At 39.7% G+C, this 22088-nt stretch overlaps 2 protein-coding genes across 2 annotated transcripts; one reads left to right on the top strand and one right to left on the bottom strand.

Moving 5' to 3' along the window:
- Positions 1-1798: 1798 nt before the first annotated feature.
- On the bottom strand, positions 1799-9737 carry MRPL15 (mitochondrial ribosomal protein L15). The gene is made up of 5 exons (XM_010222391.2): positions 9583-9737; positions 7009-7166; positions 3950-4115; positions 3317-3440; positions 1799-2216 (listed from the first exon to the last, which is right to left on the bottom strand). Exons 1-5 carry the CDS (start codon positions 9679-9681, stop codon positions 1879-1881), a joined length of 885 nt encoding a protein of 294 aa, XP_010220693.1. The 5' UTR covers positions 9682-9737; the 3' UTR covers positions 1799-1878.
- A 2292-nt stretch (positions 9738-12029) lies between these two features.
- On the top strand, positions 12030-21875 carry LYPLA1 (lysophospholipase 1). The gene is made up of 9 exons (XM_088540163.1): positions 12030-12124; positions 12367-12398; positions 15395-15460; positions 17287-17334; positions 17817-17887; positions 18412-18485; positions 19186-19287; positions 19913-20089; positions 21262-21875. Exons 1-9 carry the CDS (start codon positions 12056-12058, stop codon positions 21313-21315), a joined length of 693 nt encoding a protein of 230 aa, XP_088396289.1. The 5' UTR covers positions 12030-12055; the 3' UTR covers positions 21316-21875.
- Positions 21876-22088: the final 213 nt, after the last annotated feature.

Genomic DNA, 22088 nt, shown 5'->3' with positions numbered 1-22088 from the left:
TTTAATACAAAGAGAAGGAATGGAAACAAAGTTGCATTACCCCTTTCCCCCCCAAAAATACACAATGATACATAAACACTTTTGTCTTCTGGTCTTCACTAATATGACTAACTTCCTTCTTTGCTTCCAGTTAAGAAGCTTTCCTGTTGAGTACCACAACCTCCACAAAATACAATTGTGAATTGATTCATAAAAAGAGAAACATTATGGCACAAATAAGGGAAGGCAATAAATACTCTTTCTCCCCCCGCCGCAACTCCTTCCCCAATGGAGGCAGTAGTATTGTAATAACAAAAAAAAAAAAAAAAAGGATTGCTTGTCATTTAAGTTTCCACACCAACAATCATCAGGATGCAGAACAGGATACATCTAAAGTGAGAAAGTTATTTACTCTGCATTCAAGTTAACACCAGTTATATTTTTTTGGCACAGACTATTATTCTTGATGTGCCAAAAGAGAAGTGTTGTGCACCTTATAAAAATACTCAATTTAAGACCACAGAGACCAAATTCCCGCTATTCACAATCCAGTTTTACACTGCTGTTGTTTTGCTGTGTTGCACCTACACTTACGTGACAGGTCAGGAGAATGTCCATTACTGACAGCACAAAATACATTAACAGGCACAAAACACATTCTCTCAAGAGAAACTGAAGAATTGTCAAAAATTAGGGACATGTCACTGTTTATCTCTGGATTACAGATTGGTTGACAGGGTGGGAATGAAAGAGCTGTGTTTTATTCCATCTGTGATGACAGGTGCTCATATTAATTGACAACATCATTTGTTGAGTAAAACCAAAACTCTCTGTTGACAAAGTGGAACAAAAAATTTATCCACTAATTTGTTACTCTCCAAATAAAATAAAGAATAGAATAAATTAGAAAAAAATAGAACACCTTTCCTTGAAGCACACAAGTTAGTACCGTTCTTAAACTAGAGAAATGGGGCACTGGGATAACTTGGCACCTATAGAAAGCCCAAAGTAGCACTTCCATTTAAAAATTGGAAAGCAAGGTTAATTCTTGTGTTCTTACCTCCCAGACCTCCTGAATTATGATAATCAGATTATCCCTCTTTTAAAGGCAAATTCAGCTTCCATTGCAGTTCAAGTAATTATGAAGCACCTCATTAATTTGTGAGGAGTCAGATCAAGTATTGATAGATTAACTTTTCAATCTATGACTTGGTTGTAGGTCCCAAATGCTCCCAAATGCATAGGTCCCAAATGCTCAGTCCTAAGGATCCAGATCAGTCTTAAAAGCACCGATCCATAGCAATGTCTTTCTCAAATGTAAGATCTGAAGAAGCCACTACAGGACGCAAAATTCAAGATCTTTCAGGTTTTAATGCTATTGATGGCAGTGGCAGAATATAAAACAATTAATGAGCTCTTCTGAACTATGTTTTTTTTTTCTGTTAATAAATGGATCTTCTCAGAGGAATTAATTATGATTCTATGTAACATAATTGTAACAATAATATCAGTCTTGTCCAGTCATGTTTCAGATTTTAAATTGCAGAAAAAATAAACAAAGTATGAGGTCAAGCTACTCTGTGGAATGCTCTTCTAAAATATATGTGCCATTAAAATACTTTGAGAAAATAACAGGCAAATCTCACAAGAAAAAGGGCTCAAATACACATTTTATTCATGTCAGACTCTACAGTGCCTCCAAAGTAAAGACTTTATTATGTTATGTTATGCCAATAAAAGATATTGACAGCTATATCGGTAGATTACATAAACAAAGATTTGTTTTGTCGAGTACAACAGAAGTCTCAAAAAAAAAAAAAAAAAAACACACACATTTTGTAGCCATTATTTCACACCCAGATGTTTCCTGAACACCTGCAGCTGCCTCCAATCCTGAATTCACGAACTGTAGTATTCTAGCAGCCTCTCATCAGTTGGCTTCAGAATTTTCTTGTCGCTCAAGCTTACAACCCATCCTGGAGCAAGGCCAAAAAAGATCTGTCTAGGATCCTTGCGTGTGCTTAACATTTGGAACAGTTCATCCTTAGTTATGTCTGGTAAAGTATAACCATATTTCTTGGCAAGTTCAAGCCTGGCTTTTTCTACCTTGGATGGATCTGCCAGATAGCCACGATTCTTGGCATCTGTGTAGTAAAGGACCAGATCTTCGGGAGGAAGCATTCGCTTTGGAATAGGCTGGCCACGCAGAAAAAATACCACCGGCTTGCACAAAATTTCTGTGAACGACCAAAAGAGATATAATGAGATAATATGCTTCACAATCAATGTCTAAAGCCATTAAGTGATGCCTTATTTAATGAGGGAATTATCTGATTAATTACATTGATCTCACTTATGGGAAAAAAAAACCCTAAGAAATCTTAAGAATATTCTTGTTCAGAATAAGACATTGTTTTACAAGTTCCATTTAACCAAAGAAATAATGCTGTCATTATGAATATCAGTTAAAGCAATCTGGATGAATCATTATTTCTGTACTTGGAAAAATACAATAATCTAACCTAGAAGATGCCAACTGATTTAAAGCACTTTGAGCTTAGGCACAGTGTATTTGTACCACTATTAACACAGTGATACCAATAAATGTCAGTATTTGACCAGTATTTTACATAAAGTATCAACAGTATGTGGACTTATTTAGTCATTTATGGGACTGGTTCTTCCTGACACTGTACCACCTTGGCAAACTTAATTTCAGTATTTGGACTTTTTCTTCTGGTTTAGAAAAAGAACAACTGTATCATTTCAAGGTAATATATTTTGCATACTAAAAAGAGTCCACCCTCTCATCCTATACTTCATTCACACATGAAAGCTCCATTAATGTCAATATAAATGGAATAAACGAGTATTAGTGAGGATGCAGCCTCAAGCAAAGCAAAGTCAAATCACATTCTTCAGTGGAAGTTTTCTGAAAACAATAGCCATTTTGACTGGAATGTTTCTGAGCTTCTAAAAATTAGTGATTTCCTCACTTCAACTTGAAAAGCCTTTAAAATTAAAAATATAAATATCCACAGTGTTTTTTTAAGTACACATTTATTTCCTGAATTTTTCTACTTATTAAAACAGGTGGTATAGTTGAAAGAGAAATTCAAATAAACTACCCTTTTTATATTTCTCTGTTTACAGAACAAGCTAATATGTATAATGTAAGAATGGTCCTAGCCAGCTTATTGGCCAATGAACATTAACACTGCTAGGGATCAAGAAGTGAAGAGTAAAAAACAACAACAAACTATGTTTGAAATTCTGCCTTAGATTATTTAATTTTCTCATGTCTTGTTTTTCTTAGACAGAAATGAAGAATCCTTACCCAAACTCCGGGGATCATAGAAGGACGTTGTGACAACACCTCCATTTTTTTCAATGGCTGCAATAGCTAATTCAGATGCCCTTTGTACTTCAATGTTAATTTTTGCTGAAAAGATATCAGCACCCTGTAAATTTCAACACATATTAAAATGAGCATTTTGAGGAATACACTTATTCTTCACTCGAAAGTTGTAATAAACACTAGCCCCTGCAAAGTATGATTTACCTTCTTTCTGCACCAAGAAGGTCACCAAATTCAGTCACATGGGTCAAATTTTAAAATATTTGCACTTTTGCTCCCAAATTTTCATACATTTCCTTCAGTACATTCTAGTCTTTGTTCTAAAATACTCGCACAACCACTCTACATGTGCATCTTTAATATTACTTTTGTAAAGAGTCCCCCAAAACTACAACAGTCTCATTTTCTAGCTAACACACAGTGCCCTCTAGTGGATATAACCTTACCAGAAATCCAGAGCAAATAATTTAGAAAAGGGATAATGTTTCCAAAACAAAGGAGGAGTTACAAAAAAAAAAAAAAAAACACAACAGCGTGGCACAGAAGAATTCATCACCTGAAAGCGCAAAGTTTGATGTTACTTAAAATAATAAACCTCTCTTGCACGCTTACTTCTTCCACCAGCTGGACACCATAATCCCTTTTCAGAGGTTGCACCGTTACACCCCTGCCGTTAATGAGCTGCGTTAAGTCAATCGGTAGCTTGGGGTCGACTCTACCCAAATCAATCAGGTACTGCAGCCTCTGAAGGCTGAGTGGTTGGTACTGACGTCTGAGGCTGGAGAAAAAAAGAAAAAAGAAAAAAGAAAAAAAAAAGAGAAGATTACAATACTGAAGCTTCAAGAGGAACTGTGCAGGTAGAATACAGCACACTTTCCATTTGCTACCTTTTCCTAAAGACAACAACTACTTTTTTTCAAAATAGATTTGCATTAAACTTAGAAGCTCTAGCTAGAGGCCAAGATGTCATTATGAATTTAGTTTTTCTTTTGTTTTTGAGGGAGGACTATTACATTAGTCATTTTCCTATTGCTGAGTTCAGTTTACTCCAAAACACCTCTCTACCAGCTAATTGTTTTAAAAAGCAAGGAAACATGAAGAAAATGAAGTGTCAACATTTCTTGGCAAGTCAGCAAGATTCTGAACAACTACCACCTCCAAAGGGAATTCAGTTGCAGCTTCAGTGACATCCTCAAAATTTGACATTCCCTCTTGCCATCCTCCCCAAAAATGTGACATTCCCTTCCTCACTCCCTGCCAACTGCACCCTGATTTAGTCAAAGAACATGAGCCATAGACAATACATGTTCCTTCAAAGCTTGTCTCTATCCAACAAGCTACACTTTTTTAGGAGGGTTAGCACTGTACCTGACATCTCAAAGAAATGACATAGAATCATCCTCAAAATACCATTAAGCGAGAGAAACTTTCAGAAATTATGCATTATCCCATAACCCCAAAGGAAAAACAAATATTTTGTCCATAGCATCAGCTTCAGCAAAATCTACTTTAGCATTTTATAAAGCTCGAACTTCACTAAACAACACAGTTTTTCAATTTTAGCATCTATACCTACTGCATACCATTTATGTTGGTGCTCAAAACCTCCTGACATTATCTTCTAACAGCTGCTACTGAAAATTTGAGAGTGACAGCAGAAAAACAGAAAATAAGCTGATCTCTGTGAATGGTAAGCTGCAGGCAACGAAAAATGCAAGCACCCAAATTAGCCCTATCAGACAGCTCCTAGTAGGAAAAGCTGAGAGAAACACTGCTGCAGGCAGAAAGAACAATGAGATGAAGATAAGCAAGTAAAGACACTGTTCACAGAATCACAGAATGATCAAGTTGGAAGGGACCTTTGGAAATCCATCTAGTACCCCTTGCACAAGCAGGGTCACCCAGAGCACGTTGCCCAGGACCATGCCCAGGCAAGGTTTGAGTTATCTCCAGAGAAGAAGACTCCACAACCCCTCTGGGCAGCCTGTTCCAGGGCTCTGTCATCCTCACAGTAAAGAGTTTTTCCTCAAATTCAGACGGAAAAACCTGTGCTTCAGCTTGTGGCCATTTCCTCTTGTTCTATCACTGGCCACCACTGAAAACAGTCTGGCCCCATCCTCTTGCCATTCACTCTCTAGCTTTATGTGTACACAGGTAAGATCCCCCTCAGAAATACTTCTCTTCAGGAGGCTAGGCAGGCCCAGCACCCTGCGCCTCTTCAAATATGAGAAATGCTCAAGTCCCCGCCACCTCAGGATGCTGCTGTCCTGCCACAATATTGTCTCTCAAGTTAATGTACGATGCCAGCTAGAAAACCATTTACTGTTAACTGACATTGGAATTTTGTAAACAGCATTTTTTAAAAAATACATATCATACTCTTTTTTGGTTAAATTTTCTATCACTGCAGAAGCTTTCAATGTTGTTAAGAAACTTGTGACCATTGTCAACATAAGAAATTCAGTCTGTGCACTCCGCAGCACTTCCCTTCTTGGATTGCAGACCTGCACCCTCTCTGCACCTCGGGAAAGGGCAGCTCATTCACTTTTACAACAAGCTAAGTGAAGAGGAGGGTATTACTATTTGGAAATTAGTTTTGAAGTGTGATTTGAACTATGGCAAATCTGCAGAAAAAATAACTGACACTGCATCTATAATGAATGGAAATACAACACACAGCTATCTGCTGGTCATATTATTAACATGAAATCAAGCTGCAAGCATAATGATTTATGAATACATTAATTCTTTTAGTTTAGAACTCTCTGGTAAAGTACAATATATAACAGAAATGTAGAGCTAAGAAATACGTTAGTTCTTAGGTCTTAGAAATATCTTACTGAAGATACTTCTTCTCTAGAGAGTATCTTACAGCTATAACACGGGCAAATTCTGTTACCACTACCTGTAACTTGTATATGGATACAGCAGTTTTTGTGACCATACCTAAAAGCAACAGAATGGTTGGTGACCCAGGTCACATGCTGACTTAAGAGACAGAAATAACTTTAAAAAAAAAAAAAAAAAAAACAATCTGAATATTATAACTGTCAATATACTGAAGGAAATGATAACAACCTAGGCATACAAATCTGAGAGCAGACACTTAAGGAAAGACACTTTAGAAGAATCACTTTAAGTTTAAATGGTCGGAAGAGATAAAGAAGTGCAAACAAGTCAGAACAGGACAAGAAATAACAAGGGCCCAATAGATTTGATATTAAAGAGCTTGATGAGATCCTAGCTGGAAAAGGCGGAGCAAACAGAAACTTTTTTGTAGAAAATGGGAGAAAGTATAAAACAAGGAGAAAGAGAAATGTTTGGATAGCAGTAGGTCAGAGCTTAAGGTGAAGAGGGCACAGAGAAACAACAAAATGGACTTTGGATCACACTTGCATGCCTGACACCCTCACCAGAATCCACTGAGTTCAGTGGGACTGTTTCCAGTTAGGTCAATAGAGTGACCCTCGTGAAGACAGAAAAAAAAAAAAAAAAAAGAGCAGGCACATATGGAGAAGCAGCTCTGAGTGGAGAGGCAGCCAGTTGTAGGAGCAGGGGCATATTGTTGTTTTCAGTCAGGCCTGTTTTGTGAAATTAGGCAGATTACCAGCTTCAGGAGACAGACAAAAGCAGATAACGCTTCATTTCTGAGCGAGTACGAAGAAACTTACCTATGTCCATCGTTAAACCCATATTTTGGTATGACCAAATAAAAGGGAGTTTGACCACCCTCAAAGCCCAGGCGAGGGCGGTTTCCTCTCTGCCGCTGTCCTTTGTGACCCCGACCACACTTTCTGCCTCCGTATCTTCCACGCCCTCGCCGCTTTTCCTTCAAAGAAAGCAAGGACACATTCCATCAACTATGTTAGGCATGCTATCTGTTAAACGTAAGACTTCAGAATATAAAATGAATCAGAAGAGTGCTGATTCTGGAAGTTCAAACCCAGCTTCTTTTCTAAAGGGAAAAAGAGCCAGAAAAATCAGTTAATGCGATTTTTGCAATTTCTGTAGCGCACAACTTGAGGAAGGTACCAAAAATACGAACACGTATTGTGACAGGAAGAATAGTCTACTCTCTAAAATAGTTAATTTTCCTGAATTAATTACTTATGGTTCCTATTTCATCAGAAAGATGTTCAAAGGTGAAAGAAAGAATTTTCTTAACACTAGCAATAAAAAATTCAATTATACTTCAGGGTGGAGGGTGTATGTATGTCATGAATGCATATAATCTTTTGGTGGGCTCAGGCTGTCAAAAATTTGCAACTATCATGATTGCAACTATTGTAGTTTCTACTGACTACAAACCAGAAGAACAGATTCCATTTCAAATTTTTGGCTCTGCTTAAATTAAGACTGTGAAATTAAGCTATTAGTCTTAGGAACACTTTAAATTGGCACGAGAGTAATAAGTAGCAGTTTAACAACTCTCTCCCATCCACCTCCACCGTGTGCCAGCAGAAACACTTGCATGGCTGAAAGGTGAAGCGGATCAAAAAAACGAAGCCAGAGTAGATAGACTTTAATATATGTTTTTTAAAAAAATGCATTGCAGCATTTGGTAAGATGAATATCTATACCACCACAAAGAGGCAGCGAAGCAAGAATGGAAGAGTGGCTGGGAGTGACAGATATTAATAAATAAATAAGCAGTGCCAGTTCACTTTGACCTAAACTATCAAAAACCTACAGGCCAAGCTGATTTTATTCAATTACTGAAGCTTTTGCAGCATCAAGGCTTGTTTGATTCCTCCTTTGCTAGGGATGAGACAGACCCACACGCTTCCAGCTCCTGCCTGCTCCAACCCACGTGGCCCAGCTCACCGCTCAGCTCCACACACACCCAATCTTGCTTCTCATAGGCCTGATAGTCCATTTGGTTCCACCAAGTTTTTGCCATTTAAGCTGATATTTACAAGAATCTGAGTATACGTGAAAGGGACAACATTGGTGGCTAATTGGTTTTATAGCTGCACAGCAGTTTACACATTTGCTGCCTTCCATTCTGTTCCTCAACTTGAGTCAGTCACATCGGGAATCAGGCAACACAACATACTTTGAACAGTCCTCCTAGTGCTTATCACCTAGTGTAGGCTAAGTCACAACATAGTCACTGCCGCAGCACTAATAATTCAAATAAGTTTTTATTAAAGTGACTACAGTTTCTCCGCATTCAACTTTCAGAAAAACAAACTTTGGGCAGCCCTAATTCTGCAAATCACTCTATTTGGTTATACTGCTGCACAGAATATTTAATAAAACGGAGATATAAAATGGAGCAGAACATCACGGTACTTAGTAATATCTTGATGGCCCTGATGGGCAACACTGCCAAGACAAAATATCATGTTTTACCCTTGTTACTGTATCAGTCTCCCAAAGTCAGGGAGCCCTTACTGTGCACTGTATGACGGTCTGTTCAGATATACATCAGAAAAAAAAAATGCATTAATATGGTTGAAACATATAATTTGACCTCAGATGCTCAGTTTACCTATATTAAGGCCAATTAGTACAGAGTTCAAGTGAAGTGGCTTGAACTATCCCTACCACTGAAAAAAAACACCTTCTCCCTCGCTCCCACACTATGTTTCTTTATTCCCAGTGTTTCTTCGGCGCAGTTGTGTGGCTTTGCACAGGACAGATCAGGCAATTACACCGCTAAAAACTAATTTTTGTCTGATTAGTTTTCAGCGGATTTACTACCCTATAAGGACTCGGCATGCAGCAACTAGCACAAAACACGCAGAGGAAGGGGGCAACTGCAGGCACAGCTGGACCCCCTTTTGGCAGCTGCCTGAGGACTTTAGTCAGTACAAGGATGTGGACAATATTTGGCCATAAATAGAGTGTATTTGGTAACACTGACAGGATTTTAAGTGGTCAGTGGAGCCAACCTAAAAAGGTGGATGCCTTTAGCAACTTATTTTTGTACAGCCGGGTACTCTTAAGTTTGCTTATTTAAAGACTTGGTTAATCACTGAGAAAAATGTGGCAACACTTAAAAAGAAGAAAAAAAAAGAAAAAAAAAGGAAAAAAAAGAAAAAAGAAAAAAGAAAAAGAAAAAAGAAAAAAAAATCACAGAAATACAGTCGAAGTCACCTACGGAGATTGCGCCCGGCCTCCCACCGTTTGCCCGTGCCCGCGAGACCAGCGGTCGGCACCAGCGGGCCGGGCGTGTCGCTCGCAAGGCGCGGGAGGCCGGGCTAGCGCTGGGGAGCACCCCGCGCGCTGCGCACACTCACCTGCTTCTTGGAGCCCTCGCTGGGCCTCAGGTTGGCCAGGGTGACCCTGGGCAGCGAGCGCAGCAGCTCCAAGGCCTTGTTGGCGCCATTGCCGCCCATGGCCGCCAAGGGCACCGCTCCGCGCGGCGCGCTCCTTTACGGCAGCGCCGTAAGGCCGGCAGTGTCGCGCTGCAGCCCCGCCCGCGGGAGGCCGTTTCCGCGTTAAGGTCACCCAGCGGCGCCCGCGGCGCCCCGCGCTCTGCGGGTCACAGCCGTGCCGTGGCTCTGACCAAAAAAAAAAAAAATCGTTATTTTGACAGCTTACAAACAGCTCTGCCAGCCCCGAGAGCGAGCAGTTAGTGAAATGGGCCCCGCTGCAGAAACCAGAGCTTCTGCTACTTTAAGCAGAACCATGAAAATAGAAAAATACTACTTAAATGACAGCCCTTTCACTGTAAGGAAACAATTTGCAAGGGTTTGGAAGATTGAGGTATATTCGGTGACTATTTCAGGGTTTGAGGAGCCAAGTTTCATGAGTTTGAGGCACTGCAGCTGCTTTAGGTTAAGGCACAGACAGGAGCCAAGTCACCACCTGCCACAAGCCACAAAGCCACACTGCCATTCCAGCTCTGGCCACGATGCCCTCGGCATTGGAAAAATACCACTATTTTTATCTGGGCTTGTTGTGAAAACTGCCCGACGTGCCTGAGAGTGATTTGCACCTGTAAAGTTGGCGAGTTTCCAGTGATCCTGCAACAAGCAAGAGACAAGTGCGGAGGGAGGCCAGGCCAGCTTGGCTGTGCTGGTCAGAGACTCTCCTGAGCTCCAGGACCAACCTTGTGAAACTTAGGTACTAAATAAAATGTTGAAGAGCACAGTAGAGAGGGAGGGCAAACCTGCTCATGTCACAGGGACGTGTGTTACAGTAAAGGTCAGGCTGGGCGCATCTCAGGAGCACTTGACACTCGATTGAGCTCCTAATCTTTTATAAATCTGTATTACATTTTTATATAGGAGATTTGAATGGGATACAATACTCAAAGCGAGAACACACATTCAAGTAGAGAGAGGAACCAAAGTCCCCAACGCTACCTGTGAAATTAACCCAATTTTGCCACCCAGGCTTCCCACAAAATATAAGCAGTTTATACAAATACAGCACAGCAATCACGGCAAAACACATTGCGTGTTTAATGCTACATGCTTGGTACAAAAGGTTTATCCGGTGTATTTATTTTATGCAGTCACACTGACAAGAATACTAATGCTGCTGGGCAAAAGCTTTGTGAAAAAGCATCCCTGTTTGTACAGCACATACCAGTGCAAAGGATGTCAACGAAATAGTGCATCCTGCTACACGCAGCCGCTGCTTGGACTGCCAAATAGCGTGTATGTTAGCCAGAAGTCACCCCACAGAACACAATGAATAGACTGAGTTTCTGGGATGAAGTGCCTGACAAAGAGACATGGAACAGAAGACAATGAACAAACTATTTGATTTTGATAGAAATGTGTTTGCCATACTTGCTTGGAGTTGGTCTGTGTTCAGAACGGTCTGGAATGATTCAGTAACTTCAGTACAGAGTGCCTGAATAGCCCAATGCATTTCCAAATGAATAAGAATCATTCATTCAGTGGCTTTGAGCCAAGGGATTTAATCTGGTGATGAAGACATCTGAAGACAAACGAGATACACCCAACAATACCGTTTGCTGTCTTTATTCTGGTCTACTTTCTGTGTTTACTGGTTTATATCTATTTATTTTTAAAGCTTGGAAAACATCATAACAAAAAAACCTATTTTTTTTTAAATCCTCACAAGCTGTACAAGCATATGCAAGTTAGACTACAAAAGTACAACAGAAGCTGGCAGTTGCATCCATGCCCCTTTGAAAGATTGTTTTAAACACGTCCAGTATTTCAAGGTCCTTAACACCACTCTACACCCAGAAAAGCAACTGAAGCAGTCAGTAGTTGCTTACTTTCAACAAGAAAACAAGTCACTGGTAACTAGCGCATGGAAAAGTGCCGCTCCCAAGTACACCAGCCAGCCCTCACCCTGACTACACCTAGGAGCGTTTGCTAACGGCGGCGCCACCAGAGAGGCTCCCAGTGCTGACACGCGTTAGCCCCACAGCTCGGTCCTGCCGTTCGCGCTAATGCGCGGCAAACCAGCCTGACCCTTAATGGAGAGGGTGGACGGCTCTAACGGCTCTAACGGCTCTAACGGCTCTAACGGCTCTAACGGCTCTAACGGCCGCGCATGCGCCCAGCCTCACCTCAGCGTCGGGCGGGGCGCGAGGCAGCCAATCGCGGGGCGCGCGGGTTGGGCGCCCCTCGCAGCGCGCGGGGGAGCCGAGGAGGAGGCGGGCGGCGGGGCCGCCCCGCCTGCGCAGCCACCCGCCCCCCGCGCCGCCCGGCCCGGCCCGGCCCGGCGCCCGCGCCGCCTCCCGCTTCTGGCCCGTGCGCCGTTGGCCGCCCCGCAGCCCGGTGCATGTGCGGCAACAACATGTCCGCGCCGCTGCCCGCCATCGTCCCCGCTGCGCGGAAGGCGACGGCTGCCGTGAGTCCGGCTCTGCCGCCGCGGCCTCGGCGAGGCGGCGCGGCCCGCCTGCCTCGCCAGGGCGCTGCCTTCCCGTGTCCCCGGGCCCGGCGCCGGCGAGGCCGCTCCGCGGCCTCTGGAGAGGCCCCGCGCAGCGTGTGTCCCCCGAGGGAGCGGGCGAGCGGGGTTTTATCGTGCGCGACTCGGCGGGTCTCGTGGGCGTGAGCCCGTGTCGCTAACGTGTCTTGTTCTCCCCGCTTCAGGTTATCTTTCTTCACGGATTGGGAGATACTGGGTGTGTATACTGCTTTATGAATGTATATGCATAGCTCTTTGTATAGTTCCAGACAAAATACTACACGTTTTATAGGTGTGAGCAGCTAAAAGTTGCTCCTCGCTTTTGTGTGCCCCTCTGCCTCCTTGGCTGTGGTGGCAGGTCACCGGAAAAAAACTCGATAAATTTAGGGATCACAGTGGTGACAAATTTGCCAGCAGGAAGCTTTTGAGTCTTCGAAAAGGTTTTTTTTTTTTTTTTTTTTTTTTTTTTTTTTTTTTCTGCTTCTTTTTGAGCGTTTTCATAAGCTGATCAGAATGTGACCTTTATTCTCATCTTAATTTGAGATCAGCGGCAAAAGACTTGCTGAATTCAGATCTTGGTTTCCTGGGAGCGGGTTCTTGGTTATTTCTGTGCTTGCTGAATTTTAAAGTTCTTTTTACTGCAATTGTGGCTTGCCAGATTGCCAGTAGGTGCATGGCATGTTCTTCATTAGACACTAAGCCTGTTTTTTTTTTTTTTTTTTTTTTAAGTATCTAAACAAACTAGTTAGTCACCTGGTTTCTGCTGATTTTGCTAGGTGAGATACAGTCTTCAGGCTCTTAAATAGCCAAACAGATTGTGAAAAACTAGTCTGTTTTCCTGTTATTTCCAGGCTGGAATGCAAACGGAAGAGTAGGGAAATCCTGGAAGGAGTTGCACATGTACAAACACGCATGCTTTATAGGTGTGCTGTGGTGTCCCTGTTGGAAGCTTCTGTGTGGCAAAACATGAGAAAACGTTCAGTCCCACTGCTTTGGTATTAGGGTGTGTTGAAATGACTTTTTGATAGAAATCTTTAAAGGAAGCAACAGTTAGATACTGAAAAGGGCTGTCATGAGTGCCTTGTCCTTCATGGTACAATTCAGTCACAATTACATAGTATTTTTTAGAGCTTCATTACACAGAACTTTAATGTTGCCTCTGGGTTGGAAATTGTGATGTTTAGGAAAAGATCTTTTTCTGAAGGCTCAGAGTTAATTTGAGTGGGTTATGGAGGTTTAAACTCTGACAGTAAGTTAGAAACAGTTAAGTCCATGCATTTGGCCCTGGTCTACAAGTGGAGATGTTTGCTCTCATTTGTTCTGACTGTTGGCTGTTGACTCATCGCCTTGTTTGAATTGTTCCTCGTGCTTCCTGCTGGTGGGATGCATCTGAAGCAGCAGTGCTTATCCCCTGCATCTTGACATCAAATATTTACCATATGACTGTAGAATCTTTTGAACTGCTTTGCTTATCTGCAAAAAAAGCTACAAAGGCTCACTCTTTATTGCACCCCTCATACAAATCTTGTATTTCTGTTTAGTCACAAAGTTAAAGTGCAATCTCTGGCTTGCAAATGCAGTGAGCATACTGCAATATATGTGTTAACAAGTTATCTCTGCAGAAATATGGTAACGAGCTGCATTTGTTCTTCTGGCCTTCTGCTAAAACTACCTTTAACGTACCGCCTCCCCCCCCCCGCTTTTTTTTTTTCCAAAAAAAAAGCAGTAGTAGTGACCGAAAAAGGAATTGTCTGGGGAAAAGAAATAAAAGATCTTATACCTTTTCAGTTGAAGCCAATCTATTTCACATGACTGTTTACACTGGTGACTTTACCAATTTTAGTTTTTACTATGAGGTGTGCATAACCTTTTGTGAGGTTAGGTGCCTTTTGTCTTTTAACTCCTCTATAAATGGCTCTTGAAGATTGATACATACTTGTCCAAGTGTGGACAAAAAGTACAACACAGATGATTTTTCTAAAAAAAAGTTTGTGTGTAATGCTGCATCATAAATTTGGCAAACTAGTCTTTACGCTTGATTGAAACAGTCGCAGAATCCTACATAGTTTGTCACATGTTTTTCTTATTTGGCCTTTTTTATTGGGCAATAAGATTACCATTTGGTAATTACCACTTAAGATTGTCACTTATAAATAGCATATATGTAAGTATTGGTAGAAAGTAGGTTGAGATATACAGCTACAGTTTCAACTTTCTATGCTTTCTGGGTGAAATCCTATTGAAACCTATTTAACTTTTTATGATGATACTAAGATTAAAGCATGTATGGGATTATGGCTTGTCCATTGTTGGTCTGATTAGACCAGCTATGTCATTTGATGGATTTATTACAGATATTTTATATTCAGAATGAATATTTCATCCCATATTTTGTGGAAAGCAAAGTGCAGACGCAGACTGTAGTTCTTCATTGATTCAGATTTGGATTCAGATTCAGATTTTGGATTTTGATTCAAAATTCAGTTTAAGCCAAGATTAGTTCTGGAGTTGGTCTTTCTGAGCCTGTTATTTAACCGTGATTCCTGTTTTTTTTTTTTTTTTTTGGCTCATAGGAGGCTTAACTGCTCCTTTGCTGTGCAGCTCTAGGATTGTTCTGTGTATTCATCTGCTTGTGATAAGAAACTGCCTGGGAACAAGGAGTATGGTTCATGGCTGCCTCAACCTGCAAGCGTTTGAGCTCAGCCAGAGCCAATAGGTCTGGTAGTTCTTCATGGATCCAGCCTAAACCTAACTTAAGTGACAGCTCGCTGCTCTCCCAGATCCAGAAATGTGTTGCAAAGCAAAGTTGGCTGTGAAAGAGGCTGGCTGGACTCTACAAGGGGTCTTTTGCCAGAACAGAGCCTGCAAGCTGGATTCAGGTGTTGCAGCACCCAAGTTAATAAACCCTACCAAAAAAGAGCAGGCTTTGTGCAGGGCTGAAGTGCTATTTCCGCAGCCATGCCACAGCTGTGATCTTCAAATCAGATAAAGTATGTCTGGCTATATATGTGCAGCAAATAATCAGGAGCAGCATGGGCCTTTTAAGTATAGTGCTGTATTTAGAGTGTATTGAACTTATTACAGCTTTTTAGAAGTGTTTTTCGTGTTGACCTGTTTCGGTCTATTTTGTACTCTACAGGTGCGGTTACACCAACAATGGAAATTAGAACCAAGTCAAAAAAAAATTCCACTTAATATATTTTTTGTTAACAGGCATGGATGGTCAGAAGCACTTGCAGGTATCAAAAGTCCTCATGTAAAATACATCTGCCCACATGCGTAAGTTCAAAATTGTAGCTATTTTTCCTTATTAAGCGACATATATATTGTATTGTACATGTTATATATTTATATTATGGGACTTTCTTTTTAGGAACTGCTTTGTGGTTTACTTTTGTATTTTTACTCATAGTTTGCATTTGTTACTAATTCAGGCTGAACAACAATTGGAGAAGTTTTATGTGCAAAGTTGGTTTGTTCTGACTTTCTATTTTCACTGGCTCCATTTTACCATATACTTCATATTATTACATGATTTTCCCAAGATTAAGATGCAATTTGCCTGTTACTTATAGTGTATTTCAAGGATTCACAGGATCCTCTTACTCATATTTTCAGCAAATACTGCAAATTGAGTTTTTTGTGCAATTTGAGAAGTGAAATAACTTGTGAGCAGATCATGAGTCAGTAAACAAAGTGTTAAAATTTATGTAATAGAAGTATAATGCTAATTACTTTAACAAGAGATTCAGGTCATGTTCTTCCCCAACAATCTTGGAAGTTGTGGAGCAAGACACCTACACACGTGCTCTAGGTGTCCCTGCTTGAGCAGGAGGATTGGACTAGATGATCTCTACAGGTCTCTTCCAACCTTAACCATTCTGTGTTGATAAGGAGATAAGCAAGCCATATTTTGGTGTATTACCAGCTGATTACTGGCCTGTGATTTACACATTTGTTATTCATAGAATCATAGAATGCTTAAGGTTGGAAGGGACTTCAAGAGATCATCTAGTCCAACCCCCCTGCACACGCAGGGTCACCTAGAGCACGTGGCACAGGACTGCATCCAAGCGGGTTTTGAAGATCTCCAGAGAAGGAGACTCCACAACCTCTCTGGGCAGCCTGTTCCAGGGCTCTGTCACCCTCACTGTTAAAAAGTTTTTCCTTAAGTTCCTGTGGAACTTTTGGTGCTTCAGTTTGTGGCCATTACCTCTAGTTCTGTCAGTGGCCACCACTGAAAAGAGACCAGCACCATCCTCTTCACTCCCTCCCTTGAGGTACTCAAATATTCATTTGTATATTGCCACATGTCAAATTGCTGAGCCATTTAGAAAGATTTTAGCAATCTCCTTTGCCTGTGATTTTTTTTTTCTATGACAGAAACCTGTCGTTTCCCCCAAAACTTACTTTCCTCTATTTCGGCAGATTAAAGCTCTATGAGGTCTGATGCTGGCACGATGAGTAGGGTTGCCTTGGTACGTCTGTGAGGTGATATGTGGCAGCTTGGGGTAGGAGCAAGCCCTGCAGCAGGGTCAGGCTTGGCTTAAGCAGGCAGTGCTGCTGGGGGAGCACTGGTGTGTGTGTCTGGACTCCTGTTGGGTAGTGGCAGTTTGGTGCCGCCTTAGGTCACTGCTGTGTAAGGTGTTGTTATCCCCGAGTATGTATAGGACGTAGTAAGATGATCAACATACTAGTCATAAATGATTAACTGTATAGTTACGTAAATGACTATGTGTATGTTAAACATGTATGTGTGTATATATATTTATCCATGTAAAAATATTTAAAACATTTCCTATATTATATAAAATAAGCATGAATTACATGTAATTGTGTAATATTATATAATTTAAATAAATTATTAGTAATTGATCCATTACCATTTTGTTTGCTTTCCATCAAGAGTGGTAAGCTGGCCCTGAATGATAATGTGTTTGGGGTGAGAGGTTTCAAGAGATACTTCTTAAAGAGATGCTATGCAATAACTAATGTTAACTACTATTTAAAAGTAAGGTAAAATTTGTGATATGTAGTTGCATGGTTAAATTCCAGTGTATACATCATATATAGAGTATGTCAGTGTTATTCATTCTCATTTCCAGGCCAGTTATGCCAGTTTCCTTAAACATGAACATGGCTATGCCATCATGGTAAGTACTTGTTTAACTGAAAATTATTCTAGCCGAAAGCTGTTCAATGTTTGAACTTACCATTCTTAATTAAAAATGTTGTAAATTTTAGTGGTATTAAATCAGTCTTCATGTTTGTGGGTTTTTTCGTGGTTTTGTTTTTTTTTTTTGCCTGCATTTCCTGTGTTTCTTCAAACATTATTTTAATTTTGTGCATACAACTCTTAATTAAAAATGGCTACTGAAGCAAGTAAAATTGAGCTGCTTAACCGGCAGTAAATTACAGAATTACAGAGAGCAAAAGTCTGCAAGTCTTTCAGTTGACTATGTCTAGAGTTTTATTCATGTTCACACATTATCCCCTATTTTTTTTGTAAACTGTGGGTGATGGATGCTATGTAATATGTCAAACAACAACCATTTTTATCTGGCAAATATCTCAGTTTTGTTGTTTGTGTTTTAAGGTGCTCTGAAAAGTAAGGCTTTTGTTCATATTTTATAAGGTTTGATATCACTGGACTTTCTCCAGATTCACAGGAAGATGAAGCTGGAATCAAGAAGGCAGCAGAGAATGGTATGATCAGAAATGCTTTAGTACCTTTAAAAATACTTCATTTGTGTTCTTCAAAAGGGATTATTAGTCTGAAACAGTTCATCCATTTTCAAAGACAAAATTAATAGGCAAAGTAGTGTGTATGTATTGTATTATCATTGATCCAAGGTTAGCTAAGTACAAAGTTCTTACAAAGTTAAAAAGTAAATAGTTCATCAGCGTAAACACTCCTGATTCTCAAATGTGCTGGATACTTCTTTTTTTTTTTTTTTTTTTTTTTCCCCACTGGGAATTTTGTGGGACTTATTTGCACATTTTCCTCTTTGGAAGTGGTATAATTGATGCTTATGGCCCTGGCATTTTTGATGATGTCCTAGGTGTGCATTCACTTAATACAGATACTTTTATTCTCCTTTTCTTTAACATCAAGGAGATGGCCAAGGAACAGGGTTGGTCAGTCTCTCTCCTCTCCTATGGTAATTTTATTTTACTTTTTTTTTCAGAACAGAGCAGATTTTAATTACTGTCCTTCATTTATGTTGCAGTGAAAGCACTGATAGATCAAGAAGTAAAAAGTGGAATTCCTTCTCATAGAATTATCCTGGGAGGCTTTTCTCAGGTACGTTATGCTTGGAAAGAATTGTATATATTTCTAGGGAAATAACCTATAGCTTTCCTAGGGCAGGAAATCTTAAACCTTCAACTGAAATGAGGTGATATAGGTGCTTCTGAAATTTTATGATGTCGGATTCCCTTTCAGTTAACAAACTGAGTCTTTTAGTTCATGAAAATAATTGCTATTCACTGAAAACCTCGATCTGGAAAAATGGCTGCTAAAATCAATATTATATTTAAAGTATTCAAGCACTGTAATTTCTGTAACTTTGCTTGAAAATTGTGGGGTTTTTATTTTTATTTTTATTTGCAAGATATTAGGAGGTCTGGATTTATTTGAGAAGTATTTCTTCCTTCAAACTTGTACAAGAACTGTTGCAGGTAGATTAACTGGTCACTAGTTTGTGTTAAGGTATTAAAATAAGAAAACAGAGGTGACGTGACTGTCAAAAAAGTATGTTTTATTCCATCTTTAATTTTCAGCTTCTGGTTACAGGGGTTTTACTTATGAATTGATCACACTGACTTGGAGGGAAAAAAAGGTGAAATAAATATTTTATGGCAATACTGTTTATAGTGTTAGTTTCGAGGAAGAATTAGTTGAAACACAAGAAGTCATCTAAAGGAGAAAACAGATTTTGAAATTGGCATTGAAATGGAACATTATCTTCAGCATTATAACAACTTTTATCTTTGTTTCTTAGGGAGGTGCTTTGTCGTTGTACACAGCACTTACGACACAACAAAAATTAGCAGGTGTTGTAGCGCTCAGCTGCTGGCTTCCTTTACGGGCTTCTTTTCCTCAGGTATTTATGCTTCTTTCCTGAGCTATTTCTTCAAGATCCTCTCTTGTGCAGGAGTTGGTGAATGTTACTGAGTAATGACTGTGGTTGAGTAACTCAGAGGTTTTAAAAATAGAACCTTGAGGGTTTAGAATTGGGCAAGCAGGGGAAAAAGAGGAAATACTCAGTAACTACGTCTGTTTAAAATGATATTCGTAGGAAACTTGTAGGACCAAGTAAATGTTCCATGAAGACCTTCTTTTAATTAATTAATTTATTTTTACTTTGCCACTTGTTCTATCTGCAATATACTGTCTTATTAGAAAATAAGCTGAGTTAAACAAAATGTTAAGTGCTTTACTTGTCCAGAAATCATGCTTTTTGGGATTTGGTTTGAAATCAGTACCAAATTTTTGTAATTTGCAGTTTGCAATGTGTATGGAATTAGCTACATAAGGAACTTGCAAACTATTCACTATGTATTTTTGTTTTTTCTTTTATAATTCAGTTGACCTCATGACACCACAGTGAGCACCTGCCACAGCATTATTTTATCTGCAATAGGGTAGCCTTAGGTACCTATATACCTTTCCTCCTCGCAGTGACTGTCTCTTTCTTCTTTCTTTCTTTCTACTTCCTGCTTTGACAGGGCCCTATCAGTGGTGTCAACAGGGAGATTCCTGTTCTTCAATGCCATGGGGACTGTGACCCGTTGGTTCCTTTAATGTTTGGTTCTCTTACTGCTGAGAAGCTGAAGAGTATGATAAATCCAGCCAATGTGACCTTCAGGACTTACTCTGGCATGATGCATAGCTCATGTATTGAGGTAATTTTCTGACTTTACAATTGACTTTTAAAGTGATGGGGGTTTTGTTTTTCCCAAAAAATGAATATGTGGAACTTGCGGGTTTTGTTATGGCTTTTTAATAACAAGTATTTGATGTTAATGACTTGTATCATTGAATAACTGAATCCTTCTCTAAAAAATCTTCCAGCACAAAAAATTATGTAAGTAGTGATAACTACTAGCAAGTTGTTTCTTTGTTCCTTAGAATATTTCTTTTATTTCTTCTTTTTGTCAGAATATTTTTCAACCCCAAATTATCACTGAATTGGAACGCAGGTTGCATTCTCACAGCATAAATACAACTTGGCATTTTGGGGAGAGGAATCTGCCTAGTTTTATCAATGTATTTGAAAGAAATGCAAAAAGAATGGAATGGGGTGATTACTTAAAGGAAGAGACATCTTCAAACTGTTTTTTTTTTGTTGTTGTTTGTTTTTGGTCTGATTCTGTAAGCAGTCGTGCTGATATAAGGATGGCTGGCTGCTGCCAGAAGCAGATAGGCTTGTTGTGTCTGCTGTGTGTGATCTTGTGGCCCTCTCTTCCTTCTTGCCCTAGTCCTGGAGCTGATGAGGAACTTCTTTGAACTGTTGGAACTTGTTAGAATGGGAAAAGCTGCTGGCATAAGACTCTGCTGCTTTGGGGCCATCTATGTAGTTTTACTGAATTAAGATAGTAATAGAATTGAGTTATCACACAGCTATATTAATAATAGATGTGCCCTACTTCTTGCAACATTGCCTTAGTACTGCGTGATTTAGAAATTTTTCCTAATTTGCACTTTTTGGAGCCATAACTTGGAGTGTTTTCTAAGCCTGTGTAAATTTCCACTGTCATAGAAAGATGTGTTCCTGTCAAATGTTCTGATGAAGGAACTGATCTAACTGTAAAATATATGTATGTATATTTTAACCTGTTTTCCCAATCCAGTCTGACAGGGAGGAATGTTGTCTGTGCTCTTCTTTTCCTGTGTTTAGCCTCCTTTAAATGATTTGCCTTGACTTGTTGCCTGCAAAGTGATAGCCTATCAAGGAGCTAATTAAACAATATTTGTAGCACAGATGCTTGTTCCAGCTGACAAGTTGAACCATCAGTGTAGCTGAATATAATTTAGGAGGGAGCTTTGACTAACGTATGCCTTTATTTTTGAACAGGAAATGATGGATATAAAACAGTTCATAGACAAGCATCTACCTCCCATGGACTGAATTGATGCCTGAGGGGCCTTCTGTACAGATACACCAGCAGCAACTGTGGTAGTGTTAATCTTTTCACATGCCTGATAGGATGCGTTATTTCTACACCTGCAGTGTTACTACTGTGTTGCAAATTTATACTTATGACAAGGATAAAAAAAAACATGCATTTACAAGAAATGATAATCTTTTTAGTAATAATCACCCACTGATTGGACTAGAGGAATGAGGCGTCTGGGTAACAATGCCAGAATCTGCACGTGCTATTTTAAGATATGTCTGATTTTTGATTGCGGAATTTTAAAGTATTTGTATAAGCAATTAAAGGCTCAGTTTGAGTGAGCGACATAAATGTGACGGTTTAGTATGCTTGAGATATGATCTTAATCGTCACTGAAAATACATTAAAGCATTTTGTTTAACTGATGCATAAACTACACAGTATGTCAGCATATGATGGTATAATGAATGTTATTGAGGACAAAGCTTTAAATATTAAATGTTGATCCTTGCTTCAGGTAAGGAAGGTAGTTCTCTTCCGAGAATGACTGTAAGTCAACAAATGTATTTCCTGTATTTAAACCACCTTATTTTTAACTGTTTTCATACAGGAAGATATTGTGGAAATTCTAAAGGCACTCTTTTCTGTGTTAGATCATAATATATCACTGCTTTTTTGACATTTGTTTTTAGATTACCATAAATTGATGTCAGATTTTGATTTAGAACAGAATGCTGAAGAACTGTGTAGGATTGAGTTTCATTAAAAAAATCTTGTTTTCAAA

This window comes from Tinamus guttatus, unplaced genomic scaffold (assembly GCF_059628265.1).
Source record: "Tinamus guttatus ecotype Peru unplaced genomic scaffold, ASM5962826v1 Tinamus_guttatus_pri_ptg000056l, whole genome shotgun sequence".
NCBI classification, from domain to species: domain Eukaryota; kingdom Metazoa; phylum Chordata; class Aves; order Tinamiformes; family Tinamidae; genus Tinamus; species Tinamus guttatus.
Note: the sequence above shows the minus strand (reverse complement) of the source record. Positions and strands in the feature narration are given on the sequence as shown.

What these genes read in the sequence shown, in the direction of transcription:
- MRPL15 (XM_010222391.2), bottom strand. Translation starts at nt 9,681, where the DNA reads ATGGGCGGCAATGGCGCCAACAAGGCCTTGGAGCTGCTGCGCTCGCTG. An exon ending in GGGTTTAACGATGGACATAG is followed by an intron (nt 4,116 to 7,008) that starts GTAAGTTTCTTC and finishes TTTTTTCTCCAG; the next exon opens with CCTCAGACGTCAGTACCAAC. An exon ending in CTATGATCCCCGGAGTTTGG is followed by an intron (nt 2,217 to 3,316) that starts GTAAGGATTCTT and finishes GGTCGTTCACAG; the next exon opens with AAATTTTGTGCAAGCCGGTG.
- LYPLA1 (XM_088540163.1), top strand. Translation starts at nt 12,056, where the DNA reads ATGTGCGGCAACAACATGTCCGCGCCGCTGCCCGCCATCGTCCCCGCT. An exon ending in CAAGAAGGCAGCAGAGAATG is followed by an intron (nt 17,888 to 18,411) that starts GTATGATCAGAA and finishes TTTATGTTGCAG; the next exon opens with TGAAAGCACTGATAGATCAA. An exon ending in TACGGGCTTCTTTTCCTCAG is followed by an intron (nt 19,288 to 19,912) that starts GTATTTATGCTT and finishes CTGCTTTGACAG; the next exon opens with GGCCCTATCAGTGGTGTCAA.